Source organism: Sylvia atricapilla, chromosome 1 (genome assembly GCF_009819655.1).
Source record: "Sylvia atricapilla isolate bSylAtr1 chromosome 1, bSylAtr1.pri, whole genome shotgun sequence".
NCBI classification, from domain to species: domain Eukaryota; kingdom Metazoa; phylum Chordata; class Aves; order Passeriformes; family Sylviidae; genus Sylvia; species Sylvia atricapilla.
In genome coordinates, this window is record NC_089140.1 from 116,468,498 (window position 1) to 116,488,165 (window position 19,668).

At 37.9% G+C, this 19,668-nt stretch overlaps 1 protein-coding gene across 4 annotated transcripts in view; it reads right to left on the reverse strand.

Moving 5' to 3' along the window:
• ASPH (aspartate beta-hydroxylase) overlaps positions 1-19,668 on the reverse strand; it is a 110,668-nt gene that overhangs the window by 4,292 nt on the left and 86,708 nt on the right. For all 4 annotated transcript variants that reach the window (XM_066331679.1, XM_066331670.1, XM_066331687.1 and 1 more), the window contains 6 exons: positions 17,725-17,823; positions 16,965-17,054; positions 13,418-13,555; positions 7,119-7,254; positions 6,171-6,262; positions 1,853-1,986 (listed from right to left, as the gene is read on the reverse strand). In XM_066331679.1, coding sequence (XP_066187776.1) covers positions 1,853-1,986; positions 6,171-6,262; positions 7,119-7,254; positions 13,418-13,555; positions 16,965-17,054; positions 17,725-17,823 — 689 coding nt within the window. The remainder of the gene's footprint in view (positions 1-1,852; positions 1,987-6,170; positions 6,263-7,118; positions 7,255-13,417; positions 13,556-16,964; positions 17,055-17,724; positions 17,824-19,668) is intronic.

Sequence of the window (19,668 nt, forward strand, 5' to 3'; positions counted from 1 at the left end):
TTGAGAGTAGTTCACACACCTCCTCTGCCAAAGGGGAAGGACATATAAAAGCCCTTTCACTACCAGCAGCAGACACTTTGCTTCCAGGGAAAATCTCCTTGTTTCCGAATGCACGGCTCTTGCTGTAAGCAACTGATCTTAACACATTTCAGCAGAAGTTGTAGTCAGCTCATGAGTGTTTTACATGCAAAATGAGTATGTCTGGTGCATAAGATTGACCCAGGTTCTGGAACGTGGACACTGGCATGCTCTATGTTCTCCCTGCAGCAACAGACATTTTTCTGCTCTTTCAGGGAGCACTGCTACCAGGGAGGTAGTTAAGTTCATTCCCCACAGGATTATCCCTTCTGTCCAGGTTAAGACAAAGAAGGGTGGCAGCCTTGTAACAGGTGGTGAGCTGTGGACACCTGGCGCTCCTGGCACCAGAGCAAAACCACTATTTTGGTTACACCAGCTACTAAACAGCCATGTAATGGTGACACCATTCAGTCACCACCAATCTGAACTCACATTAATGTCCTGAAGTGAAAAGACTCCACGCCTCTATGTCAGTCCTATAAGGCAATTAGCACCTCTTCCTCCACTCAACTTGTTTTGAATATTGGATTGGAATGATGGAAAAAAAAATGTCCATCATTTCCTAGATGTCGGTAGTGTAGGTTGTTACACTGACTCTTAGCTACATGTTGTCAAGAGAGTATAGCAAGAACAATTTTTGTTATTAACAGCTGGATACTTCTATCCTCAAAAATTCCAAAGATTTCCGGTTGTGGTTGTTTTCAAATCAAAAAACCCTCTTTTGCTATATATTGCAGTCATGTAGACAAGAGTGCATTTCATTTCTCAATATCAAATTAATTATATTTCTAACATTAATTACATTATTACATTGAAAATAATTCAAAATTAACACTTGTTGCCCTCAGAAGCTGCAGACAATGTAAGAGTCTTTCAAAATACATGTACAGATACTAAGCATCATGAGAATTTCACTTCAGTCTTGGCAAATTAATCCTATAAGCAATAAGCAGTATAGTTAACACTACATTTTTCTTTCTGTGTTTAATAATAAAGTACAAAAAACTTAGCACATTTTCCCATATTTCTAAGGGGAGTATATGCCCTGATTGTAAATGTATAAGCTATTGCATTTAATTTCATTTTGGACTGAGATAAAACTGACTTGAAATTTAGTATAATTTTTCCCTAATGGGTAAGAAATTTCACTTAAAGCACACTTAAAAAAGAAAAAAAAGCCATGTGTGTAATTCATTGGGCCTAAAACTTCACAGATGGCTTCGTCCTTAGATCAACTTCAAGTGGAATATTTCAATTGAATTATAACAAATAATACAAAGAGGCTTCTGCAGGAGTACCATGGTGCTTTGTCACAGTAGTGAAAATGTAGATATATTAGTCTTAGCTTATAGGTATATTAGCTTGTAGGTATATTAGTCTTACAACAAATTCTAGCTTTCCCCAAAACTAAAATAAATACAGGAGCTCTGTTGGCAGCAATATTAGGTTGGCATTGAAAAAGTAAACAGAGACCCCATTGACCAAACCCACTGTTTTTTCCATGCCATAGCAGAGAAGAGCAGGTTTGTCTCAGGTTCTCCTGGCAATAAGTTTGTACCATGAGTCAGAGTGCAAACTTGCCTCTTTAATGAAATATATTACACATCTTGGTCATCACCCCTTTTTTTTCTTCTTTTAACTACATGCAGTCCCATCTCTTCTTCAGTCTCGAGGACAGTGAAAAAAACCCAACCCAAACCAAAAAGACAACCAGGCAAGCAAGCAACCCCCCTCCCCTCAAAACAAGAACTCCCCTTCAACACTGTAACCCTACCTGTTCTCTTGGGCACACCGTATTCTGCAGCCTTCCTTAGGGACCACCAAGCCCAAATGCATCCTCAGCCGACAATTGGTGGGTCCCGTGTGGGGCCAGACATGAGTTCCTGGGTGCATGATAGAATATTTGATCTGCAAGAAGAGAAAGGCACATCTTTCACACATTCCATTTCACAACCGTGCTGCTGGGAGTTCAGGACTTCATTTAGTCTCATCTTTGGTGATGGGTGAAAAGTGTAATGCCATCTTTTGTTTGAGTTTCAGCAGCAATTCTCTCTCATAGCCTAAAGGCATTTAATACTACAAAACATATGTTTTCGTGGTGTATGAGATAAGGGGTGTGTTTGTGTGTGAAAGCGCACAGTTTTAATTTTAAATAAAATAACCAGTATTCACATTTCAAGCTGAAAATAATGATCTTCTGTCTACAATCAGAAAAAATACCTTTTTTCCTATGGAAAGGCTTAAAAGGATGGACAATAGGAGACACAACTCTTGTGTTCACCAGAATGGCCAGCCCCTCTCAGATGACATGTCTGTGGAGGTCACTGTCAGTCTTGGCTGTAGCAACCATGAGAGGGTGGAGTTCAAGATCATGAGAGGATGGAGAAAGAAAAAAAATGCAGTATTACTACCCACAGCTTCAGGAGAGCAGATCTGGTCTTACTAAGCGATCTGCTGGGAAAAAATCCCATGAGAGAAGAGGAGTCTGGGACAGCTGGTTGAATTTTAAGTAGCACCTTGTCCAAACTCAGTGATTCCTATGTGAAGGAAGCAAAGCAACCCAGAAAAAATTGAAACACAAAAAGGAAGTATATAGGAAGTGGAAGCAGGGTCAGGTCAACCAGGAAGACTGCAGAGACTTTCTGCACGGGCAGGGATGAGGGTAGGAAAGTCAAACCTCTCCCGGTGCTGAATCTGGAGATGGATCTGAAGGGTTAACAGGAGAGATTCCTACAAGTATCTCAGCAATAAAAGGAATTCTAGGGAAAACATGCCCAGCTACTAAACATGACAGAATATTTGACAACAAAGGACATGGAAAAGGCTGAGGCACTACATGTCTTCTTTGCCTCAGTCTTGACTGAAGGACTTTCAGGAGTGCCAGGCACCTGAGACCAGTGAAATAGACTGGAGCACAGATGATTTATCTTCTCTGGAGAAGGATCGGGCTTGGGAACATTTAAACAAACTCAACAACGTGGTTCATGGTCCTGATGGGATCCACTCATGAGGCCTGAGGGAAATGGATGATATGAATCCATACATAATCCACACAACCTCTGAAAGGTCACTGAGAGGTCCCTGAGAACTGGTAGAAAGGAAACATTGTTCCTATCTCCAAGAAGGGTAAGTAGGATGGTCTGAGGAACTACTGTCTAGTCAGCCTCACCTGAACCCTTGGAAAGGTGATGGAGCAAGTAACCTGGAAACAATTTTCAAACACGTAAGTAAGTATACCTGGGTGCAGTCAGTATGGGTTTATGAAGGGGATTCTCTACTTTGCCAGCTTTCTAGGGTGAGGTTTCTAGCTTGGTGGATATTGTTTACCTCAACATTAGTCTTTGAACAGTCTGCCATAAATATCCTATCCAACAAAGTAAGGAAATAGAATCTGGACAAGTTCCCAGTGAAGAGGATTGAAACCTGTTCAATCCTGCTCAACAAGTTATGATCAGAGGCATAAAGCCCATCTGAAGGCCACTCATCAGAGATGCATCCCAGGGCTCAGTACTGGGTCCAGCACTCTTTAAGAGCTTCACAATGACTCAAAAGATAGGACAGAGTGCATCCCCCTCAGCCGATGATAGAAAATTGAATAGGAAGGGCCAATACACTACTTTGTTGTTGCTGTTTTTTCTGCCTTTCATAAAGACCTTGGCAGGATGGAGAAAGGAGGAATCACAAATCTTAAAATATTTGACAGAAAGAAGCATAAAGTTCTGCACTAGGGAGGCATGCACCAATACAGGCTGGCGGACAACTGTCTGGAAAGCAACTTTCTAGAAGGAGACTCTGGGGTCCAAATTAAACAGGAGCCAGCTTTGCAGCAAAGCCACCAACAGCTTGCAGGGCTGCACTATGGGGAGCTCTGGCAGGCTGTTGGAGGAGGTTATCCTGCCCCTCAGAGCTGGTGAGACATCTTAAATGCTGGACCCAGTTCTGCGCTACCTATTGTGACATGGACACACTGGAGCAGGTGAAGGGGTATAAAGGGGATTAAGGGATGGGAGAATGTAACATACAAGGGGAAACTGAGGTAGTTGGGACTGTTCAGCCTGGAGAACATAAGGTTCAAGGAAGGATCTTGTCATACATAAATACCTGATGAGAAGAGTGAAGAAGGCAGAGGCAGGCTCTTCTCAATGGCCTCCAGTGAAAGGCAAAGAAGCAATTGACACAGATTGAAACAAAGGAAATGCCATTTAAGTGTAAGGAAACACCTCTTTTATTGTACACAGGAACAGGTTGCCCAGAGAGGCTGTAGAGTCTCTATCCTTAGGGGCACTCAAAACCTGGCTGGACACAGCAACCTGCTCTAATTCATCATCCTTTGAGCAAGGGGCTGGACTAAGTAATCACCAGATGTCCCTTTTCACCTCAACCTTTTTGTTTCATTCTACAGCAACTCAGATAACAGGAAGTGTGAATAATGTATGACAGTGGTGAGAAGCACCTTTTCAACTGAGAAATCTGCACATTTGGCTGGGACAGAGTAGTTTTGATAAATCTTACAGATTAAGGTGTTGCATGCTCTCCAGCTGCTAACAAAACCAGCAGAAGACAGCACGTGCCTCTTGCTTCAGTCATTCTTGCTGTCTGAGGTTTCAGCTTACTGGCGGTTTCTTATGACAGCAATTGATGTGCTCCAGTGGCCGTGGTGAACACAGATCCTCACACCCAACTCTGTTACACCATGATGTGTTAGACCCCATCACAGTGCAAACAACTGGTGATGCAGGATTCTTACCAACATCTGAGATAAACAATTTCTGTAATGCAAATATGCCAGCATTGTAGACTGATTACTGTCATGTAATTATCACATTATCTGTCCATGCAGATCAGTCTGGATATGTCTGTGAATTACATCTGTGTGCTGTGCTCAGGTGCTGTAGATAAATGGTTCTAAACTACCAATGACTTGTACTATGGCTGCAATGTAAGAAATGTCCAGAATTAAAACCAGCTGTGATACTTTTAGTTTACTGCTATTTTTAAGAAGAATGTTATAATTTTGATCACTTCCTATTGTTCTGTACAGTGTCTCAGCAGCACTGAGCAGGTAGTTGATTTTTTTACATTTATCTTTGTCACTACATGAGGTGACCAAAGCATCCAAATAGCCTATCCACCACAGAATTCCTTATCTCCTGATTGTGTTTGTTCCCATTGGTTACGAGTGCTTCCCTATGTGAATAGACCAGCTGATATTTTAAGTTTATTTTAGCAGTAGCATCCAAGTCTTGGCTAGCATAAAACTAAAATTGCCCTAGGCATCTCATAATAGTGAATGTAAAACTTTAGACTCCTAGAGCACAGCTTTTCAGATTATTGTACTCTTATATGTTCAAAATATGTGACTACAGCTACAGCTGTAAATATACAACATTTCCACAAACCATATCATGGTGATAACATGTAGGGCACCAAAACATTATGAACAAAACAGTAGCTCTCAAAGAGAATCTGCTCTCAGGGACAGATCCACCTTGGCTCTGGACATGACTGAGAGCAGTTTTCTTGTAGCCACATTGAGTGTGATGACTTCTCATCAGTTATATTCACTATAACCAGCCTCTGCAACCAATCAATGAAACAACAGCCTTGTTCATTCCCACAACAGTAGCCACACAGTGTGGTTCTGCAAATCAAAAGCAAGGGACTGGTCAAAAAGATGAACACATACACTCAAGGGTCTGAATTAGGGCTACATTAGCACTCTGCTTTTCAACTTTTGCATCCTTAATTTTGCCACCTGAAGGATATTCTTATATAGTCACTGCAGACAAAATATAATTACTCAGAAAAAAAAATTGAAACCTTACGTCCTACAGAGCCACTGCATGTGTATTGACCCCTGCAGGTCTATACTGCATGATTAAATGAGGTTAACTGATAGCTGAATAGTCATTGTAGGCACTTGAAACAAATTTTGTTGGCACTCACACTCATGGATGTAAAATTTCTTTCTTTTACCTTCAGGAAAGAAGCATGTGGCAGCACTCTTTGGCTCCCACAAGGAAGCCAATTTCCACAAAATCACCTGTTCACAGCATTATGAATTCGCAAAAATGAAGAAGTTTGCCAGGTACCTGCCCTCTTCTGCAGCCAGTAGCTTCCGGAAATCTTTCCAATAAAGCACATGTTTTTGGAACACTTTTACAAGAATTCTCATTTTTTCTTCCTAGTGAAAATAACGGATAGAACATTGGTAAGGGCAATGAATGAACATTTCCATTTTCTGCTTTAAGGAAGAGCAACAAAGCTTCCAAAGATCTGACACTGAGAGACAGGTAAATATTATTATTCCCATTTTTACACACTGTGCAACCTCCATGCTGTAGTATCAAGTACCTCCATGTTGTAATATCATAGCAGCCTACGCATTTTACTTTTACATTATTTGTGAACACCAGGCTTTATACATCTAAAAAAGTGTTATTTTAAATGTATAATCACTAATGTGGATGCATAGGGAAAAAAAAAAGATTTAAAATGCCTCCAGTATCATAACATTTCAACACCAGATTACATTTTGATATAAATTGCTTTTAATGTTTTATTTTGCAGTACTATTTCATTTGTGGAGTTTTATAAGAATTTAAGGTCATTCCAAGAATTGAGCCTCCCAGTGCACAGCTCAGGGACAGGGCAGCAGGCTTATTAAAGTCATATTCTTTTGCTCATACCATTTCTGAATGACAGACTGGCAACACAGAACTGAGGATGTGCCTTCTCCTAGGTCCCCATCTTCCCTTAGGCTGATCTGTACTATGCAGATAAAGAGTTGGCAGCCTTGCCAGAAGAGGAGTGCACTCACTGAACAGTTACCATCCTCAAGGGACCCTTAGAAGTATTTGGGAACAACATGGTTTAGAATAAAGAACTCCTGTTCATTGTCACAGGCATCCCAAACATTGTTTTATCAGGTTCCTTCCTGATAAACAGTTCTAGGAAAAGCTGTGTTGCTACTCCTAATTACACTATGTTAATCTAAGATCATGAAATTGAGGTAAGAGAAGAAATACAGAATGTTTTACCTTGTTGCCATAAGGTAAACTGGCTCCAGTCTCCTTTTTCCCGTAGGTTCTCATCTTCAGGCAGGAAGAGGTTTCTTTTTTTATCCATCACAGCAAGACCCTCATCCCGAATGAGCTTCCAGTTTTTCTCTAAGGACTGTTGTGAGAGCCATGTTACTGCACTGAAAAATTACTGTGCTTGGCTTTAGTACCATTTTTATTTTTTCCTGCCATTATTAACTTTATTTAAAAGCAATAAAAGAAAGTGTTTGTTGTTATTATCAAATTGCTTTAAATTCAATTCCCTTCTGACATATTAAGGCAGGAAAAATAACTTCCACACCATTCTTCAGTTTCAATTACATTGGGATTGTAAGATTTCAACAACAGCCAGTCTCTTTGCAGATGAGGCCTCACTTTGACTTGCTTTTTGATGAGTTTAAGGGCTCTTTAAGTGATCATTTTCCATTGCAAGCTAAATGTATTGATCTTCCTAAATGCTGTGCATATGACATGGAACCATTCCTGCAACTGGAAAACCACTCACATAACCTGAAACTCCAGGTGTTGGCAGAATATTAGAGACTAAAGAGACCAAATTTAAACACACCACTTGAATTGAAATTTATGATTTAAACCTTCAGAAAGGCTTGCTGAGATTCACTTGCATGTGTTGATGCTATTGAAAAAAGTTGTATACAACTTGAAATGCCAGGTGGTCATTTATGGACACAACCATTAAGAACGTGTGAGTTGCCTTGCACTTCATACATAAACACCCACAAAATAGCACAATTAAAATTTCTCTTCTCTGCTGCCTTAGGACATTATATTTGGAGAAATCAGATAGCTTAGAAAACCTTTCATTCTACCAATAAGAAGTCATTTTAATGTTACAGCAATATAAATGGAAAACCCACAGTATAACAATGGATCTGGATAAAAAGTAACTTCAATTCCCCAGCAGCTTACTTTTCTGACTAAACCTTATTTTGGGTGAATAGTTTTCATTTTTCCTTTGTGCTCTTGAACAATGCATTTCTGTAAGTCATTTTCAATCCATTTCACACTGAAATAAGCTCCGGTATGTTCCCACACTACCTCCTTTTATGATGAGCAAAACTCAAAAGTCTCTATAGCACAGAGCAGACTAGGTGATGTAAGTGCCCCCTTTTAGTCTTAAAACTTCGTATGATTATTAGCCCTCCTCATGTAAATTAAACAGTTGCATTTTCCACCTGAGGTTGTTTTTTTTTTTTTTACTTAAAGGAAAAGCTGATCTGACAAAATAGGTTTATATGGCTAGATCATAAAAGGTTTAACAAAGCAAATTTTGGCTAGAACACATTGTCTATAATACAGCAACTTTCTCCCACTAGAACAATTTTAACTAAGCAAAAATGTATGAAGATATGGATTTCACTTCTCTTATTATAGCAATCTCTATCATAACAAATTGGTTTTTTCTCTCATCTATCAAAAAATGGGGAAGAACACTTATTTTTCCTGGTGCATTCATGTTATTCTCCCTCATTGATGGTTTCTATAACACTAATTTAACAGCTGGCATTAAGTAAAAACAGAGTTCTTTTGGGGTGGTTTTTGTTGTTGTTGTTTGGTGGTTTTGGTTTGGTTTTGGTTTGGTTTTTTTACAATATCTTTGGAAAACTGTGGGCATACATGAGCATAACAGGAAACTGACTTTTCCAAAATGTAGGGTACAAAAAAAGATTGAAAATTTCCATCTAATCAGAGATGTATACAAGAACAGTGCTGCTACTTATTTAGCACTATGCTATCTACAAAAGGAAATGCCAGCTTGAGTACCTGGTTTTGCACTGGCTGGAGAAGAGAAAGAAAAGAATAACCTACACTCACACTAGCCTCAATTTAAATTGATATAGAGCAAAAAACTAAACTGGAAACCTTTAAAAGATACTACAGGTTCTTCTGTACTTCCTCAAACTCCTCCCACTCCCTCAGCTGAAAAAAGGTAAGAGGGAGCATTCATCCCTGCAGACAAGATGACACATGAAGAGCACTGGTGGTCCAAGGCATTGTAGGCAGCAGCTGCTCTGACCCCTCTACCCCCTCTCAAGTGCCACAGGTTGAAGGTTAACCTATAAAGGCCAGTGTTTGTCCTTGTGTTTAAAGGCTCCCTCCCCAACATGTTAGATACAAATTTATTTGAATACATCTAATCGGTTTTGAACTAAACCTTAATGGTTTTAGACATAAATTGCTCAGAAATCAATAGGGTTTCTGTCCTGAAACCCCCATAGACCCCACCTGTAAAACACACAGATAGTGCTTTATAATGACCAAAAGACAGCTCCTAGAGAGAAATAAAGTGGGGAGTTCCAATGGCACCCAGCCTTGGTCTCCCAAGCCTGATATAACAGACTCTCAGTGATACCTTGAACAGTAAGAAAACAAAACCCATTAAAGCATAATGATTAAGTCCAGGACTTGGACTTACAGCTCCGGGTCCAAGAGTTGGTATCTGCAGAAAAAAAGTTAAATACACTTATGCCTCTGTGATACATAAGGATTCAAGCTCCAGGTTCGAGCAAAAAATTCATATTATATTTGGTGCAGTATCCTGATTACAAGTGAAAAATCAGGAGGCAACCAGCACTGGGAGCATATGTACTTGTTTGCTAGCAGCTGATTCCCATAAACCTCCATATGGCTTTTTAAATACAGTTCCTAGTAACAACTGAAGCTTACAGTTGCTGTACATCTGGCAATAATGTAGATTTTATTTAAATAGGGATTTTTTAATATCAGATGTTTTTATGTAAGACTATTATATTGAAAATGTCCTTTCTCTGTGCTGTCAAACCCTTTCAATGTGTGGTTATAAATGACACAGGAAGAGATTAAGAGGTTGCTACCCTTCATGTGAGGCATAACTACTGCCCACACATCCATTTTAATCCACTGAACTGTAAAATACGATTGTGGTGAGGAGTTTAATGTACTTCACTTTGTTATTGACACAGAATAGGAAAGCATTCACAATCAGCTACCACATCTCCACTGGCTAGTGCTGATAACCTCCAAGCAAGGGGCAGTGTTTAAACTGTTCAAAACAGATTCCTTGCACCCATCCAATCACTCACAGAGCTTAAACGTCAGCACTTGCATGCACCATCTTTGCTCTTTTCAACAAAAGTCTCCCCTAAAGTTTCCAACCACACTTCAAATACACATTTCAAGTTAACTCCTCCCTTGTCTATGAACGTTTAGTAATTATTACCTAAACCATTAAGGCACACCTGTCAAGCTATGGAAAACTATAAAGATATGTGCTGTTGCCAATACTTTCATTGTCTTTCTGCACTTTCCTTGCTGCACTTTAAACTTTAATTAATAACATCTAAGCCATCAAAAGAAAGCAACAATACAAGATCTACTTTAATCAATCTGCTATTCACTGTAGTAAATTATTGACAAAGCATTGTCTGCATCCTTTCCAAAAGTCAAAGGACACAACATGCAGAAAGGACAAAGTTACTTAAGTCATTGACTATATATTACTTTCAAACCAGTGAAAAGTCTCTAGGACCCAACACCATTGTATATCTTTTATTATTTTTAAATGAGCACCCAAATAGAATAATATGCTATAAATGAGGTTCTACAGAAGGTACTGGAGAAAGATGCAATGACTCAGTATGACTGGCTGAGGAAAGCTAATCGTCCTGAGGGAAAAGGATGGGTTTTCAAAGATGAGAGTAGTAAGGCTTCCTTTCAGCTGAGAACAAAAGAGGAAGATAATTTCTTGAATTCCCAGATCCAAAGGCCTAAAATACTGTAAGTCAGAGATGTTAGCAGAACATCTCTACATAAATCACACAGCATACACTTCCTAATATAAAGGTTTGTATTTTCTTCTTCCTGAGAAATCAGGTGCCTCTCCATTCTTTCAAGGAAAAACATTAAGCCCAGTGAGCTGCAGAGAGATTCAAAAACCCACTTCCCTTCAGCACAGTTCCACTAATTTAGATAGACCATATTCTGAGAAGTCTTACTGAAATATTCTCAGTCTTCCTCACCTCCCTGCCCCCCAAAAAAGACCCAACCCAAAACCTTCTCCCTAAAGACATACAGGCAAGCAGGTAATATTAAAATACGTAAAATATGAGATTGTCTTTTTTTAACCTTACCCATCAGGAAGTTAAGCATCAGGACCCATTTTTGAAGTAAAGCAGTAGGACAGTTAACACCAGAAAAGCAGATATGCCATGCTTAGACAGTTATTTAGCATTGTAAAAATCAATCATCCTGTGGAAATATCCCTTTTTTTTCACTTGCAAACAAGGCCACTAGCACGGACAGAATGTCTCCTGTCCATATGATTACAGCCAGTTAAGCTGAATGCCCCTCAGAACCAAGTTATTAAACTGAGAATACTGAAAAAACCCTATTTTCTCTTTAGGCTTTCTGTGGGAAAAGCAAGGCAATGTCAAAATTCATATCTCCATCTCTAGGCCAAACAAACTATATGACCTTTAAAAAGAAAATCAAGCCAGGCCTGTGCTATAAGATGCCACTGACCACAGCTGTGCTGGTCAATGGAATGAACCAAAGAGAGTTCAGTTTTACTACTGCCCCAGCCCCAAACAAATGCTCAGTTAGCATTATTAAGATACCAAGTTATTGAAAATAGTTCATTCCCATTTAACAAGCAGTGAAACTCAGAAGGAGGGTCAGGGCCTCCAGCGCTGTGTACGGTATACATGTACCATGTTTAATTTTACCAGTGTGATTAGGAAGCATTCTCCACACTTCCCATACAGACATAAGAGGAGAGTAATGAAGCGAAGCAGTAGGAAATACTTGTTGATTGGTTTTTACTCTGTGAGAAGGGGAAATAATTTTTTTAAACTAAATCATGTACAGAAGTTGGAACACCTCAGAAACTAGAAAACCAACATCAATAATTTTATGCTACTCCTGAAGACTACTACTACTTCTAGTCTTGCTTGCAGCATTGTACATAATTAGAATCAAACTTGCTCTCCTTCAAAAGTAATTTCTTGAGTTACAAAAAACCAATACAAATATTTGTTTTGATGCATATAACTACATTGTGGCTTTATACATTAAACTGTGAGTGTTATCTTAAAGAATGTAAATCTTACTGCTCCCAAATTACGATACCTGTGCAAGTATATTACCAGACACAATTTAATCTAGATTCACTGACATTGCTAATAAAACAGCTAAAACATATACCACCAAATGATTGGAATGAAAAGGTATTATTGAATTCCAGAGAGGCAGTTGTACTGTGGAGGTCACAGGTGGTTTCCTGAGCAGCTCTAGGAGCCACTCAAAATGCTGACCCAAACCAAGGCCTCCATATACAGCCTGATTCATCTGAAAAAAACTCCTTCAACGTGAAGCTCTGGCCATTTTATAACATCAGCTGAATTATTTCACCCTTCAAAGCTGACTCATGCCAAGGGTGAATGGATCATTACCTTCAGTGACATAGGAATTTGAAAAGTTTACATGTAAGGAACTGTAAACCAACACTGCATATAGCTCTAAAACACCAAACAAATAATATGTTTCCTTTTTGTTTGACAGAAACATATTAAGGAGTTCCCAGTTTCTCCAGATCTTTTATGGCAAGAAGCATCCATTCCTACACATACCTCAAGAATTAGTTATTCATAATGATTTCTCTAAACCACATGCCAATAATTGAAACTGCTCTTCCTAATTTTTAATTCTTTTTAGAAATAATTATTAGAATCATAATAAATTAATTTAAAAAATGCAATTCGGGAAATAAAAGCTATTGTTATGAACAATTACCACTTTACTTGTCTTGCATTAAATAAATAAAAAACCTTTCAGAGAATTTAAATTCTGAACTATTATCTTTTGTTAAATCCATCACTGGGAATCCACACTCGTTTCTCTCGTGCAATTAAAAGATTCTAAAGTCACTAAATATTACACAAGGGCTCAAAAGCACAGCCTTTCCTGACTAATTAAAAATTCACAATGGGTGTTCCAGACATTACCGAATTGTGCTGTCATTTTCCACTTGAGTTGTTGCATTTGTCTACCATGCAAATTTTGTATTTATTAATAATTTCAGCCATCCTGTCCCCATTCTCAAATTTGAAAATGTCTAAGTTTATTTTATAGTATCTTACTTAAGTCTTGTGCTTAGTCTGACAGTGGTGTCTGGAATTCAAAGTCAGTCGTTTTGATCTTATTGCTTAGCATTTTCTCTGCTCAATAACTGAAATTATCGCTGCAATTTTAATAAAAATGAAAGTATAATGCAGCCTTACCTTCACCAGTTCTGTATATCCAGTTTCCCTTGCTGTCCACCAAGGCTGAGCTTTCAGTCCCTTGACATTATAAAGGGAGCGCTGCCAAACTGATGCAAAGTGACCTCTTTGGTATCCAAGTTCATACCACTTGTATGCCTAAAACATTGTAGTTGTTAACAGTGTTAACCAAATTCACATCGGCCAAGCTCCTACAGGAAAAAAATTAACACTTTCTGGCAAGGTAGCAGACTGTCTCTTTGGGATGTTTGGGTTATTCTATTAATAAAACGTACCAATGAATACTTAAGGGACAAAAAAACCACAAACAAACAAAAAACCCCAAATAACAAAATAGATCAGTTGGCCAAGAGAGTCCAGTCCAACATTAGCAAAACAGGATAATCTCCTCACAACCATTCACATCAAATATGGGCCAGTAATTCATGCCTTGTCCTTGGAATATCCAATTTTTTCTCATCTTGGTCAATTTAATTTTCTCTGTTTCAATCCTCTACCTACAAATTAAAGATTACTGTCTTCTGCTGCCAGTGGAGATGCTGTGATGATGAAAATTGCTGATCTAAAGTGTTAATTATCTAATACTTCAATGCACTGGAGTTTCTTGAAATATTTTTCATTACACCAAAACTAATCACATGACAGAAATCCACTGAAGTTAATACTGGACCTTTGATTGTCTTTACTCTCCCTTTGCACAACTTGTTTTACCCCTGCATAGCAGCAAACAAAACCAAAGAAAGAAAAAGAGATGCTTGGAAAGAAAAGATCCAGCATTTGTAGTATTGTGACAAACCATATGCAGAGAAGGTTATACAGAGCTGCCTCCTTCCTGCCCAGCATTGCTGCTACAGCTGCAAGATTTCAGACAACACAATTTTTAAAAATCCCCAAACAAACAAATAAACACCACCCCCACCCCCCCAAACCACCACAAACTAGAAAAAAAACCCGGACAGTTAAGTAGGGAAATATGAGAATAATAATCCCAGAGCACAGGGACTGAAGCAGACAGCAATCCCTGCCTTGAATAGAAACTGGCCAAAGTCCTCGTTGAGAGTCTATAAGTTTTCTTCAAGTTTTTAAAAAAATGTGGTACTCTGATCTTTATAACTCTCCTAAAGTATGGAGGAAAGTCTGCAATACATTGTTGACTTACAGTATTATTTAAAATACACAAAAGTAGTGTAGATGAGCAGACTAACAGACCATATATAAACTGTCTTCTCTTTTTCTCCCTAGAGAAGCTCAGTAAAATTGTGCATGGGTCAAAAAAACACTTACCCAAAGGTAATACACAGTATGTCTTTAAAATCTGGTGTTATCTTGGTTAAATGGAAGAATTAGGATTTATAACATTTGTTTCCAAAAGTTGCAAAACCAGTGAGATATCAATAGATTGTTCATGCTGACTGTCTGCATCTATTTACAATGTCTGGAGTTAGCCCAAATGATAAGGGGAATGAATTACTTGATTCAGCCTCTGAGTGATGGTATGAATGTTGCTGCTCTTTAAGATACATCAGCTATAATTACCATGTATAATACAGTTAATATTTATTTATTAGAAGAATTGTGCTATGGAAGTTGCCTTTACCCTGATGGAGTAGAGTTAGGCTGCCTCACTCATTCCATTCCCAAGACTCTGTGAGGAATATTTTTCTTCTGCAGTTCTTGGCAGTGGAACATGGACAGCTACAACAGTGTAGCTCTTTTCCAGGACAGAAATTGTTAGAGATGCACTCAGTTTATACATTGTATATACTGTACGAAGAGTGCTTTGTTTTGTAATAACTTCCATGGTTTTAATTTTTCTTTTCTTAAGCCAATATTGCATTTTATCAAATTATAGTTAGAAAAGGCATACTCAATACTGTTTCCCTAACACTTCCCAAGGCCACATTCATAACTCCTAATTTAGCTCTAATAGATGAGTATCTCCCTTCAACAAACCTTCAGTGATAGCAATTTCACATGCAACTTAAATATTGATCTGTTTCCTTGATTAAATCTGGAAATTCAGCAAGTCTAGCAAGGTCAGTGAGAAAAATTTAGCTGAACAATGATCTTTCCACTGATAAATTTGGAAGTGTCCTCCATCCCAAGAAGTTCCTTTGTCATTAATTAAACTTTTTCTACAGCAGATTTGGCTATTAACTCCATAAACATCAATACATAATTATCCTGGGGTTAGAGATGATGTACCTTAATTACATCTGTGTGGTATCTTTAGTCAAACATAGCAATGGGATGTTCTAAGCTCAGCAACTCAACTCAGAATGTCCCATGGAAATGGACAGGGATTTGAGAGAAGGAGACAGATAGAGTGTGAAAGCAGACTGTGTGCGTGGATCTGTGTATGCATGTGTTTCTAAGTAAAATTAGGTAACTAATTCTCATTCTAAATGACAATTTAAAAAATCTCATTGGAAGAGGATTGCAGGGAAGGCTATATAACTTAAAATTCAAATATTATATTTCACTGTTCTAGATCAGTAGTATGTATAAGGTACTGTAATGAAAGTTATTAAAAAAAAAAAAAAAGCTAACCTGATGAGCCAGGCTTGAGAAAGTTCACATACAGAGCCTTTGCCACAGTTCATACTGGAGAACCACCTACTGACTGGGCCACAGTACTAGAGGTCAGCATTTTTTATAGTTTTTTAGGAATAATTATTGCACATATTACTAGCTAAGTAATTAAAAAGCAGTGATTTTCATGGCTATTTCTACTCTGATTTTTAATGCTTACTCTTTTCATATTTCCCATCTAGGAATTGGAATATTTTTCTTTTTTTTCCTGTTGTTTTTAAATTCATGCCCATATTAAAGTTCATGACTAATCAGAGTCTTCAAAAAAGGTCCTTTGCTTCCCTATCATGATCCTAGTGATAATTTATACATTTAAATTTTGCTTTTAAGTATAATTTGATTTCAAATAAACAAAATAGAAGCTCTTATGGCTTCCACAGTGATGCTTGTTTTTGTTGGCCACTCAACAGATACATAGTACAAATTTCTGTTTTCCTGATTGATTTGGTTAATTTAGTTATTGAAAGAAGTTCTTATCTCAGCCCACACATTCAGTCCTCTCACGATCCTCTTTTATCACATACTCATAGGTGCCTTCTCCTTGGAAAGAAAGGAAGACTTACAAAACACTGTTATACAAAACTTCTATACAGTAATATACACATAACTGGTTCTTTTAACTCATTAAGATCTGTGTTGTAAGTTATATAATCAGAAAACAGATTGTAGAGACATTTAAAATTCTTGTAAATTTTTAGTCCCTTGCTTCAAGTTTCCCTATGCCAGCTTAAACATTTAAAGCTAAATCTAAAGCAAGAGATGCTAAGAAATTGTACTGTAATGGCTACAACCGATTTTTTGCTGGGGATCATCTTGACTTCTACACACGCATGATGGATTGTTGTTGCAATCAGTATACTCTTGTTTTCAACATTAAGCCCATCATTAAATGCTTTTCTGGATTCTGCAGCCACTCACATTTAGATTTTAAAGCAAGAACATGTTAAGCGTGTACCTCTTTGTCTCCCATTCTCTGTAATGCATCACCCAGGTGAAAATAAAAACGTCCATCATCTGTGCCAGGGTCACCAGACTCCAGTCCCTCCTAAAAATTAAATAAATAAATAAAAATAAAAGGTATAAGAAAACTTCAATAAGACTTCTAATAGAGTTAATTTGATTGCTGTAAATAGTCTATCAATCCTATACAAGAGATTGGCTATGAAATTAGGTAGGAAATGTAACCACCAGGTTAACCTGCAGCTTAAGGGGAATGAATATAATATGTCAGTAGAAATCATTGAGAAATGCTACCCGTTTTCCAAATCCCACAGCTTGTCCCCTCAGTCTTTCCAAGAAAGAGGCATATTCAGAGATGGATATTTGCCCCTGACCCTATAAACATACACACAAGCATTTTATAAAGCTGGATCAAGGTTTTTTTGTAGTATTTCTTCCCAAACACTCAGAAGTATACGTAAGGCTTCTCTGGATCTTTCAAGAACATTAGATTTGCAGCATACTACCAACCTCAAAAAACTTTGAGGCTCAGAGCTCTTTGGGTTAACCATTAATAAAACAAATACTTGATGTTTAAGAATTGACGGTTTTCAATGTACAAGTTTGTTCAAGTTCATAAGCAGTGATACACCAGTATAACTCCAACAAATAGCTTAAGCAGTGATTTTTAATTAGTACATTTCTAGTCTGACACATTTTATGCATTCTAATTCTACTTTTTGCTGGTAAAACATTTACAGTGGGTGAAAAAGTACCTGTAGATAAGGTATGCTCTCTGCTATCTTGTTTTCTGCCTTCAGGATGAAGCCATAATGTACTTTGGCAAAGCCATCATTTGGAGCCAGACTTAGAACCTGTTTGAGAGAAAATGAATTAAATACACCTGTATGAATCGATGCAAATTAACAAACCTGTGCACATAATACTATTTAGTAATGCAATGGTATTTTCTTTCATTACTGATTCTCAGATAAACTCTTGGCTTGTCTGTGCTTTCTTTTCCTTATTCACTTATGTGCTTTCTCCAGACAAGCCAAACTTTGAAGTCTCAGAAGTAAAATTGCTTCAACAGAAATGGCTTTATTTTTCACTGGTCTTTCATTTTCTACATTTCTTTCTTGAGGTATAGCATGCTACATTACAGAATTAAACCCACTGTTAACCGTTAAGTTACTTATTCTAGGTTTGACTAATCTGAGGGAAAGCAGCTACTCTTAAAAAAAAAAAAAAATCTGCAGCAGAAACATACCTGAAATAGTTTTAAATTAGATAGATTTCCAATGGTGGCAAAGTAGTTTTTGCAAGAGAAAATACATGAGGGCATAATGGTGAACTGCAGCACTCTCTGCAACAGTGTGCACTTTTCTGGCCATGAGAAAGAAGGTGATTAAAAGTCTGCTGCAGTAGTGACTCAATGTGCTTTCACACTACAAGGCGAAGGATAAATTATTCTTGTATAGTTGTGTGCTGCACACTTTGACCAAGACCAAGCATGCTAAATTCAGATAAAAGATTTTGTACCCTCAACAAGATTCAGACCACGTCAGAGTTTTAAACTGGCTTAATTTTGCAGAACAAAGAAACACATGGACAAATGTCCCGAGATGGATATTTCATGGGGACTGTGGAAGAGAAGGATGTGTGAGTACAGGGACAGGTGTTGGAAAGGATCAGAGTATGGGATAGTGTTTTGGGGAAGGAGGTGTGATGCTGCCAACCTGAACTGTGTAATGTGCACCCCCAACACCAGTAAGACAATTAAAGTGCATTTGGTCTGCCTCAACCAGGGGAAAAATTAGAGAGAATGTCTTGATCTACTTTTCAGCTCTGCATTTCTATGATGTACATATTCAATATAATTTGTAGCTCTGTGCAATATCAATTACATGGTTAAGTTAATCTGTTTTTACACCTCTCCTCTCCTTAAAATAAGGGTGGACAGTCTTATCAGGATAGACCCTCAGTCTGTGAGGATCATCACAGGAGCCTGACAGGCAGTGGAATTACAGAGGCTGATATCCACCGAATGTCTAGACAGCTGCTAAATACAAAACAACAGACAGATGAGCAATTTCTCTTGCCTCAATCCATTTTAGAAGTTACTAAACTTATGCCATGGATAAAATGCCTGTATACATTATAGTTATTTCCCTCTGCCTTTTCCAGTCACTGTCTGGCATCGCTTTTCAATCAAAATAATTACCAGCAAAATCATAAGAAGTTTTCTGGACCAATTTCTCTCTTTTCTTATGCACATCAAAGTAAAACCAAAAATTACAGCTATGCGGGTACAAAATGTTACAAGTCAATAATAGTCAATAATTTTACTTCTTTTCACAGAAAAGACTTATTATGCAGGAACAAACAATTTGAGAATCTCTTGGAAATCCATAGTATGGGACATTATTAGGAAAAAGCACCACAGTAAGGATAAGCTTAATCCCTAGTATAAGAATACACCACGACCTTCTGCATCTTATGCCTTTTGACTACAGCATTCTGTGTATAATTATTTTGATCCAAGAATCTGTACCTGCAGGGTGAAATGAAATGACTGACAGAAATATTTATTAGCCACATAATTTCGTTACAGTTTCTTTAACTATAGGATAAAGCTATCTGATTAATTAAGACAGAATAGAATTTTCTGTATTACGGTTCATTTAAACTATGCCGAGTTGCATTAAGGAATGATCTAC